This window comes from Schistocerca gregaria, chromosome X (assembly GCF_023897955.1).
Source record: "Schistocerca gregaria isolate iqSchGreg1 chromosome X, iqSchGreg1.2, whole genome shotgun sequence".
NCBI lineage: Eukaryota > Metazoa > Arthropoda > Insecta > Orthoptera > Acrididae > Schistocerca > Schistocerca gregaria.
The window spans coordinates 531839963-531851004 of NC_064931.1; the positions used below are offsets into that span (position 1 = coordinate 531839963).

General features: G+C 43.8%; 1 protein-coding gene across 7 annotated transcripts in view; it reads left to right on the top strand.

Annotated features, from left to right (window-relative positions):
* Nucleotides 1–10020, top strand: part of LOC126298999 (uncharacterized) — a 222554-nt gene extending 212534 nt beyond the window's left edge. For 4 of the 7 annotated variants that reach the window (XM_049990628.1, XM_049990626.1, XM_049990625.1 and 1 more), the window contains 2 exons: nucleotides 9–204; nucleotides 9569–10019. In XM_049990628.1, the coding sequence (XP_049846585.1) occupies nucleotides 9–204; nucleotides 9569–9700 (328 nt within the window). In that variant the 3' untranslated portion in view covers nucleotides 9701–10019. Of the gene's footprint in view, nucleotides 1–8; nucleotides 205–9568 lie in introns of all 7 variants that reach the window. The other 3 variants (XM_049990630.1, XM_049990631.1, XM_049990629.1) reach the window with 1 other exon arrangement.
* Nucleotides 10021–11042: the final 1022 nt, after the last annotated feature.

Sequence of the window (11042 nt, forward strand, 5' to 3'; positions counted from 1 at the left end):
TCTCCAAGTGGACAGACAGAACTAAAAAAGCCAGATGGTACAATAAAAACAAATTACATAAATGGTGCAGCACAAACAGTATTTCCCGATGGTCATGTAGAGTGGGTCCTGAATGATGGAAGACAGTGTATAATTGATCAGAATGGTGAAAAAACCTGGTACTTCCCTAATGGACAAAAGGAAATCCACACCAAAGAGCACAAGGTAAGGAAATAGTACCTTTGCATTAACTTTTACAGCTACATTCTTAAGATAATGGAAAAATCTTTAACTAGCGATGTTACAGTTAAATGTAAGAAATTGACTACAGCAGTATAAGCTTCTAAATCTTTCTGCAATATGCAAGCAATTTTTTTGTTTTAACATTTCAGTTTGTAAATGTGAGATTAAACGTTGTGTACTAAAGATCAACTGGCTAAATGTCTTTTAGTAATACTATTTTGCTCATTTTTCCTGACAAAAGTGGAGCTGGAATGTATGTGACAAACAGGAGTATACAGGAAGATGTTTATGTGCTGTTCCGAGTTGTTGAATAAGAGTAGATGTAGAGGAATCTGATGTACTTTTTTCAGAGTATAAAAATGTTTGCAACAAATGGGACATTGGCACATTTGTAATGAGCTGTGGATATTTCATAAGACAATGCCACAGTGTGAAGTGCTTTTAAACAATATGTGGCCCTTATAATACTGAGTACTTCTACAGTTGGTTAAATCCCAAATGTGGTAGCAGCGAAGCCTTCAGAACTAACATATATGTATCTTTGAAAGAAAAGTTAAATGAACTGGAGTTGTTGTTTGTTGCATATAAGATTAACTGATGCAGAATACATGTCTACACATTATATAGTTGGACTAAAACAGATTATCAGTAGCACTGGTCTGCGGGATAAGAGAGATCCTATCTGTATCTACATGTGTTCCATCTGCAGATATTAAAGTGTTGTAAACCACTTTAACACTTATGATGCTGGTCTCATGGATAGCTGCCATTACCTATGAACTGGCTAAAATATCTGGTTTTTTCGAAGTTATAATTTGTGTGTAGAAATACATAGTTGGAATTTCAAAACATATTTATGTTTGTTCAACTTTCTACATTAGAGACACACATTTTGGAACTGCTAGCATTAAATCTTGACTTAACAGGTGAAACTTCAATTTAATAGTAATCATTAGTGAAAAAAAGTTGGAAAGAAATGGTAGTATTCAAATCTGTAGGCAAACATGTGAGCTTTCTGTTTATATTTTGTTTACAGCCAGTTTACCTTGAAAGAAATACACAAAACACAAGAAAAAGCAAAATATTGCATGAATAGTGGAGTATAGTGTGATGAAAACTGAAGCCTGGAGAGATACACAATCAAACATTACATTCACTGGACTCTTATGCTCACATTGATTTGCGGATGTACCTGAAGGAGAATCATTCATAGCAATATAATCTGTGGCAATAATGTGATAAACGTTTGCAGCAACTCATCTTCAAACCTTCTAGAATAACTAAAATTTTCATATGATGTGTATTCTGAATCGTCAGCAGATACATTTTCATCATCTGTAGATTTATAAAGGGCTTTGTAAATAATTTTCTCCTAACGTTTCTCCTCTTCGCTGCACATTTTGAACACACAATCAACATAAAAGCACACAAAATGCATGAAACAGAGAGAACTCGAATGTCACCTAATGCCTAAGAATCAATAACAAAAGTATCAAAAACAATGAATTGTTCAAGTGATACTGCTACTGCCCTCTATGAAGCCTGCAGACCTCACAGATTATTCCGTTAGCTGTAAAAATTGGTTCCAAACCATGCAATAACCATTGTAACTGACTTGACATAACATTGCTTTTGCTGCACATTCCTGTTTCTCACAAGTTATGTAATATTATGTCAGCTGCACGCTAAGTGCAGCACACTAAACATCTGGGCCAACTGTAATTTTTCATCTTCTTAAGTCGCACCTCAGAGTTACAGAATTAACGATTCCACAGACCATCGTCGTGGCCTGGAGCCTGAACCACATTCTTTGCCGAGGCATCAACGATTTATTATTGTGCGTGAAAATGAGGCACATCCTAGCCACATTCCTGCCCATCCCTCCTAAATTGGTATTCTGCCACCCACCCACACACTATCTGTGTCCATCATTATGCCACATCCACTCCCAGCCCCTTGCCACATGGGTCGTACCCATGTGGCAGAACCAGGTGCAAGACCTATCTGATACATCCATACAGCACATCCAACTCCACACCCATTACAGCCTTATCCTATCCCATTAGAAGCAGGAACATCTGTGAAAACAGCTATGTTGTATACCAGCTCTGTTGCCCCACTGCTGGTCCGTGGGTTAGAATAGGCCCGAGGTATTCCTGCCTGTCATATGAGGCGACTAAAAGGAGTTTCACATATTTTGGCCTTTATGTGATTCTCCCCGGAAGGGTTTTATCTCCATTCTTCAAAATTTTATCGAAGAGATAGCCAGTTGGGGAAGGGCACCTTAAAAGGTGCATCGTGTCCATTGTGCATAGAGATCTTTAGCCCACTTCCTTGTCGACGCATTGCAGTCCTGCCCATTCTCCATCTGTTGTGCGAGGACACCTTCCTGGGTGCATTTTCCACCATGCACTATGCAGTGTCGATTTCTGCATCGCTGATGTCCATGGACTTCTTTGCACCTGCTATCCAGCACAGTAGCCAATCCATTGTGGTGGGGCCGCCATGTACCCCAGACTACACAGGGATCGCTCTGCTGATGCCTGTGCTGTTAACTCCCCATGTATGCCCAGGGGTAGATGCCCATTACCCTGGGGCATCGGGACTCCTAGCAATGGCCATCTTGCAATGAAGTGTAGTTCATCATCTCTTGCTGGTGGTGAAACACCAGCAGTCTCTAAGTGATCACAAGCTCAATTCAACGCACAGAAGTACAACTCCAAATCGTTCCCCTCTCTGGCCACACCATGGGAGGGACGTCAGGCTAAGGGTGGCAGTGGATCTTATTCACCCTGGTACCTGGTATGTTCGACAGCTGATGGGCAATCTTTCATGATGATGAAGCCTCAGTTTTTTGTTGAGCATTTAGAGGACAAGTTTGGAGAGGTGGAGGGCTTTTCCAAAACGAGATCTAGGTCAGTCTTGATCAAAACAGCATTCTCTGCCCAGTCACAGGAGTTGTTTCTTTGTGACAAGCTGTGGGATGTTTCTGTAACCATCACTCCCCATAAGATCTTAAAAATGGTCCATGGTATCGTATTTCACAGAGACCTTCTTTTACAGTCCGACGATGAGCTGCACACCAGTGTAGAGCAGCTAAGTGTACATTTTGTCCGGCGTGTCCACCAGGGTCTGAAGGATAATCAGGTTGCCACCACCAGTGCCTTCATCTTGGCCTTTGAGGGTGATGCATTGCCTGAGAAGGTCAAGGTGAAGGTCTACCAGTGTGGTGTAAAGCCCTGTATCCCTCCCCCAATGCGATGCAGGAAGTTCAGCCATATGTCTTCCCGCTGTACTTCCAGCGTCACATGCCGAGATTGCGGACGCCCATCACATCCCAATACTCCATATTCCCCAATTTGTGTCAAATGCGGAGAGCACCATTAGCCTTGCTTGCCTGATTGCAGGACTCGCCAGAAAAAAAGGAAAATCATGGAGTACAAGACCCTGGACAGACTGACCTACACTGAGGCTAAGAGAAAATTTGAGTGTCTGCATCCTGTGCATATGACATCTTCTTACGCCACCGCTATAACAGTTCTGGCACCATCAGCTCCGCCAACCCAGGTCACCTCTTAGAGCTGGAAGACTACACCTGTCCCCTTGATGGTGGGGGCATTTCTCTCCCTGTTGCTCCTGTACCACCTATTTTGGGAGCAACACCCCCACCCAACCATCGGGGACGTCCGTCCCCTCTTCTAAGCCGGAGAAGTGTAAGTCTTCTACAGCTTCTCTCGCTAGGAAGGGGTCCCTTGGATTACTCCCTTCCCAGGTTTATTCTAGTGGGAAAGACGACCCCTTCCAGTGGCTGAAGAACCAAAAAGCAGCTGGTCATAGGGCTTCACGCTTCCAGTGGCTGAAGGACCAAAAATCAGCTGGTCGTAGGGCTTCACGCTCATCCTCAGTCCCGGAGACTGAACCAGTGAAGTCCTCCCAGCCAGGGGAACCCAAGGAGCAGCGAGAGAAATCCAAAAAGAAAACACCTAAGAAATTTGTGGTGGCACCCACACCACCGCTATCTACAAGCTCTGCGGCTGAGAATGGGATGGAGATTTTGGCGTCCTCTGAGGACCAAGATCTCGCCAGACCCTCAGACAGAATGGATATACACTGCTCAGGCAATAAATCGGTGGCAGCAGGTGACTCCGAGGCGTAAACTGCCTCATTGAATGTTCCATGCCTTCCCCGTCTGACGATGTCATCCTCCAGTGGAATTGGGACGATTTTTTCCACCACCTGGCTGAGCTACAGCAACTGTTGTGCTTTACACCTGCTATCTGCATTGCACTCAAGGAAACCTGGTTCCCAGCAATGTGGACCCCTGCCCTCCATGTATATAATGGATATTACAGGAACTGTAGCGACTATAATCCAGTGTCAGGTGGAGTTTTCATTTATGTCCTAAACTCGGTCTGTAGTGAACATGTGCCCCTTCAAACCTCTCATGAAGCTGTGGCTGCCAGAATGAGGACAACACAGGAAATAACACTGCAATATATATCTTCCTCCAGATGGTGCAATACCCCTGAATGTGTTAGCTGCACTGATTCATCAACTCCCTAAACATTTCCTACTTCTTGGAGTATTTAATGCGTGTAACCCCTTGTGGGGTGGTACCATGCTTACTGGCCGAGGCAGAGATGTCGAAAATTTACTGTCACAATTCAACCTCTGCCTCTTAAATACTGGGGCCACCACACATTTCAGTGTGGCTCATGGTAGTTGCTCGGCCATTGATTTATCAATTTGCAGCCCAGGACTTCTCTCACCTATCCACTGGAGAGCACGTGACAACCTGTGTGGTAGTGACTCCTTCCCCATCTTCCTGTCACTGCCCCAGCGTCAGGCACACGGACACCTGCCCAGATGGGCTTTGAACAAGGTGAACAGGGGACCTTCACCTCTGCTGTCACTGCTGAATCTCCCCCACATGGTAACATAGATTTTGATGGTTAAGCAGGTGACTAGCACAATTGTTTCTGCGGCAGAAAACGCGATCCCTCACTCTTTAGGGTGCCTGAGGTGTACGGCAGTCCCTTGGTGGTCGTTGGAAGTCACTGAAGTAATTAAGGAGCATTGGCGAGCTGTACAGCAGCACGCTTTCCTGGAGCACCTCATAGCATTTACATGACACTCTGCCCGTTTTCGCTACCTTATCAAACAACAGAAGGAGGAGTGTTGGGAGAGATATGTCTCCACCATTGGGTGCCACACGTCACCTTCCCAAGTATGGGCAAAGATGAAATGTCTTTTCAGGTACCAGGTCCCAACAGCTGTTACCATAAATGGTGAGTTATGTATCGACGCAAACACGATTGCCTAGCATTTGCTCGAGCCTCTGCATTGGAGAATTACTCCCCAGCATTTCGCACACTAAAACGGCAGCTGGAAGGGAATGTCCTCTCATTCACTACACGCTGCAGTGAATCCTACAACGCCCCATTTACTGAGTGGGAGCTCCTCAGTGCCCTTGCACATTGCCCCAACACAGCTCCTGGGCCTGATCGCATCCACAGCCAGATGATTAAACATCTCTCATCTGACTAAAAGCAACATCTTCTCGTCATCTTCAACCGGCTGTGATGCGATGGCATCTTCCCATCGCAATGGTGGCAGAGCACCATAATTCCGGTGCTCAAATCCGGTAAAAACCCACTTAATGTGGATAGCTATTGGCCCATTAGCCTCACCAACGTATGATATGTCAGCTGTTGGGTTGGGTCCTGGAGTCACGTGGCTTGCTGGCTCCATGTCAGAGCGGCTTCCGCCAGGGTCGCTGTACTACTGATAATCTTGTGTCCATCGAGTCTGCCATCCGAACAGCCTTTTCCAGATGCCAACACCTGATTGCTGTCTTTTTTGACTTACGTAAAGCATATGACATGACTTGGCGACATTATATTCTTGCCACATTGTATGAGTGGGGTCTCCAGGGACCACTCCCAATTTTTATCCAAAACTTCCTATCGCTCTATACTTTCTGTGTCCAAGTTGGTGACTCCCATAGTTCCATCCATATCCAGGAGAATGTTGTCCTGCAGGACTCTGTATTGAGTGTGACTCTATTTTTAGTGGCCATTAACGGTCTAGCAGCAGCTGTTGGGCCCTCCTCCACCTTCTCTGTATGCAGACGACATCTGCATTTCGTGCTACTGCTCCAGTACTGTTGTTGCTGAGTGGCACCTCCAGGGATCCATCCACAAGCCGCAGTCATGGGCCCTAGCCCACAGCTTCCAGTTTTCAGCTGCAAAGTCATGTGTCATGCACTTCTGTCGGCGCCATACAGTTCATCCGAAACCCGCACTTTACCTTAATGATAATCCACTTACTGTAGTGGAGACATATCAGTTCCTAGGACTGTTTTTCAACACTCGATTGACTTGGCTCCCTCATCTTTGTCAGCTTAAGCAGAAGTGCTGGCAGCACCTCAATGCTCTCCGTTGCCTGAGCAACACCAATTTGGTGCAGATCACTGTACGGTGCTGCAGCTCAGCAGAGGCCTTGTCCAATCCTGAATTGACTATGGGAGTGCGGTTTATGGTTCGGCAGTGCCTTCAGCATTGCGTTGACTCGACCCTGTGCACAGCTGTGGGGTTAGATTAGTGACAGGAGTTTTTAGGACGAGTCTGGTGACCAGTATCCTAGTGGAGGCTGGTGTCCCTCCACTGCAGATCAGACATGCACAACTGCTCGCCAATTACACAACACACATTCATAGTTCCCCTGAGCATCCGAATTACCGTCTCCTTTTCCCGCCCGCAGTAGTCCATCTCCCGCATTGGCTGCCCAGATAGGGGCTAACGATTGCAGTTCGTGTGCGGTCCGTTCTCTCCGAATTGGAGTCCTTCCCTTTACCACCTCTACTCGTGGTCCATTCACGTATGCCTCCATGGTGTGCACCTCGGCCGCAGCTTCCATGGTGTACGCCTCGGCCGCAGCTTCGTCTGGACCTTTAGCATGGCCCTAAGGACACTGTTAACCCCAGTGCTCTCCCCTGTCACTTCGTCTTGATTCTTGACGTGTTCTGGGGCTCTGAAGAGGTTTACACCGACGGCTCAATGGCTGATGGTCATGTAGGCTTTGCATATGTTCATGGAGGACATATTGAGCAGGGCTCCTCGCCAGTTGGCTCAGTGTTTTCACTGCAGAGGTTGCGGCCATATCTTGTGCACTTGAGTTCTTCTGCTCATGCCCTGTCGAGTCATTTCTCCTGTGTACTGACTCAATTAGCAGCCTACAAGCTATAGATCAGTGCTACCCTTGCCACCTTCTGGTAGCGTTCATTCAGGAGTCAATCTATGCCCGCCGTTTCGGGGTGTTTGTGTGGACCCCAGGACACGTCGGAATCCTAGGCAACAAACTTGCTGATAGGCTGGCCAAACAGGCGACGCAGAAACCGCTTTTGGAGATAGGCAGCTCCAAAGCTGACCAGCGTTCTATCTTACACCGCAGTGTTTTCTGGCTTTGGGAGACGGAATGGCATAACAGCACACACAACAAACTGCGTGTCATTAAGGAGACTGTGAATGTGTGGGAGTCTTCCCTGCAGGCCTCTCGCAGGGAATCAGTTCTCCTCTGCTGGCTCCGCATTGGCCATACGTGGCTAACGCGTGGTTACCTGCTCTGTTGTGCGGACACACCACAGTGTTGCAGTGGCTCCCAAATGACAGTCATCCACCTCTTGCTGGACTGCCCACTTTTAGCCGCTCTGCGGCAGTCTTTTAACTTTACCAACACCCAACCTTCGGTGTGTGGCAACAATGGCTCGACAGCAGCTTTAGTTTTACGTTTTATCCGTGAGAGTGGGTTTTATACTTCCATGTAGGTTTTAGCGCATGTCCTTTGTTCCTCAGTGTCCTCCAGCCTAGTGCTTTTAGGGCGGAGGTTTTAATGTGTTGCAGAGTGGCTGGTTTGCCCTTTTTATTCTCGTGGTTGGCCAGCACTGTAATCTGCTTTCATGTTTTGCTCTCTTCTGTTTCTAGCATCTCTCTGTTGTTTTCTTGTCCTCTTTTGTTCCTCCTAGTGTTCGTTGCCTTCCCTTCGTTCTTGTGGCTTTTCCTTACTTTCCATTTTGTGTTATATGTTTCGTCCATTTTATTCTCACACTTATGGCATTGTTTTATTAGGAACAAGGAACCGATGATTTCGTGGTTTGGTCTCTTCTCCCGGCTTTAAACCAACCAGCCAACCAACCAACCAGCTCTGTTGAGCATCATCTGGATCCTTTCCCAAGCACTAGCTTCTCTGAACTTCGTAAATGGGAATCGTCCTTGCAACATACTTTTTTGTTCCTGTAGTCCTCTTGGCCTCAATCTTCATTAGCCTCCCATCTCCATGACCCAGTCTTCACTCATCCGTCCTGTATATAACTGTTGTTATGCAGTACACAAACTCATTGGTGCTGGTGCCAGTGTCCTCGTCACACTTCTATCCCATGCACCTTCTTCCTCCAAACCAGGGGTAGTCACCTTTTTTTACCTACCACCCAGGTTTGTATCTCTGGTAGTAGTAAAATCGCTTCCACTGTAATTGTGATTTATAAAGGAGGGGAGTAGCTTTACCCTAAAAAACTTGTAAAGCGAGGTATAGCAAGTTGTAGCATATTATAACAATTACTTACAAAATACTTCTTTAAAATTTTATGAAAACCTAATGAAAATATTTTTGAAATTTCTACTATCTACCATCCACCATGGAAAGTGGAATGACCGCCAGTGGGCATAGAGACCAGATTGACTACCACTGCTTTCAGCTGTCAGCCTTCCTCCCACTCCCCACCTCCTTTCTCCCATGACCCACACCACTCCCTTACACCAGCCAGGCTGACAAGCAACTTAACAAGAGAGTGAAATACCTGTGTTAAGTATTTTTTAATGTAGTAACATTACATTAATATGTTACATAAATTGCATGTTCGAATTTTCTTTAGTAGTGTGTTTGTGACATTTTTCTGTGTAATAAGTGTGTGCGCACACAATATGTATAAGAGTTATCATTCCAACCATTTTTTATCTGTAATCAGAATTCAGAATTATCAGTATGTGATCATTTGAATTATTAGTTTTTGCTATAGAAACTGACCCATATAAGTTAGTGATATTCAGTATAGCTACTTCGTGTAAATAAGATGTTTATAATCGGAAATGTCTATATCTAATTAGTTGTTTGCCTGTTACAGTGAAAGGATCTGAAAGAAAGAATCAAACCCTTATAGTTTATAGTTGTGTACATTTTATTTCAGTTCTAAGAATGAACTACACGATACTGATATTTCAATTTTTCTTGTTGTAAAACAGTATGGCCAACAATTTTCCCATAAATTAAATTTGGTGATTTTTATTTCTAGAGACGGGAGTACCCAGATGGAACAATCAAATATGTTTTCCCTGATGGTAGTATGAAAACAAAATATGCAAATGGCCGCATCCGGGTAAAAGATAAACATGGAAAACTTTTAATGGATTCAGACTTGCAGTAAGATAAAGTCAATGACACTGGTATTTATTTATGTTACAATAACTACTGGAAAGTTGCTTTGTAACTTCTGTAAAAAAAATCTGTATATAATTATGGTCAAGGCATATGACAAAAAGAGGAAAAGCGGTAAAAAATGTGAAATGCAACGGCATACAGATAAGTGAATTATTACTACTTAGATAACCAAAAAGTTTATTAAAAATTTGTTTTATAACCAGTGATTTGTTTTTAAAAAATTGCCACATGAGAAAGATCTTTGAAAACACACTTCATTGAGTGAATGTTACCATAACAGTGTCTTTGCCAAGAGAACATTTTATTGATAATTAAAGTGCAGGTGGTGTCAACTTGAAGACAGTAGGTGGCTAACAATCACTGTGACTCAGCAGTTGTAATTGTGTTGCAAGTGAGTACTCTTCATCTTGCATCTGAGTGTCTCACACGCTTCGTATAAATACTGTTAAAGTTAAGTGTCAGACTAACTATACAAACCCATTTGGGGAAGAATGAAAGTTAACAGTACTAAACTGTACTTAAAATTCACACACATTTGGTACATGTATTACACCACACACACACACACACACACACACACACACACACACACACAGTGAGCATATCATATGTTTATATTTTAAAGCTGGACAAAAAAATTCAGGAATTACAAAACAGGCGTAAAGCTCTTGAGCTAGCTATTGATACCACGAAGATCCCCTGTTCAGGGTTGCGTGTTCATGTGTAATATGGCAGTGTTCATCAATGATACTTCACTACTCTTGAAGAGACAAGCAGCCGATATCAAGAGTGTCATTATGTATATGACACATAATAATGTATTTGACAATAGGAGTAACTTGCGTATTATGAGGTAGCTTCCCTGTACTAACAGTAACATTATGCTTCAGGTGCCAATACAATTACATCCTCTTATGCAAAAGGTCGAACTTCAGGAAGAATATAATAATTCCAACTACAAAGAAAGCAAGTGCTGATAGGTGTGATGTATGAATCATCATTTTAATGCCATGGTTTCAAAATACTGACAAAGATTATTTACAGATGAATAGAAAAACTGGTAGAAGCTGACTTCAGTTAATATCAGTTTGGATTCTGATGAAATGTAGGAACATGCCAGCCCTGACGCCGACTACATGCGCTTTTCACTTGCTGTGTTAAAAGATAAGTAATTTACCTAGTAATTAATTTTTTTGCTGTCTATTCTATAGTATTTACGTGCATTAGTGTCAGATACAAGTGATAAATTAAAGGTTTCAGTTTTTATTTGCATCTGAATAAGATAAGTGAAGTTTCTATTTAGGACAGTTCCGAGTGTACGCAAATGT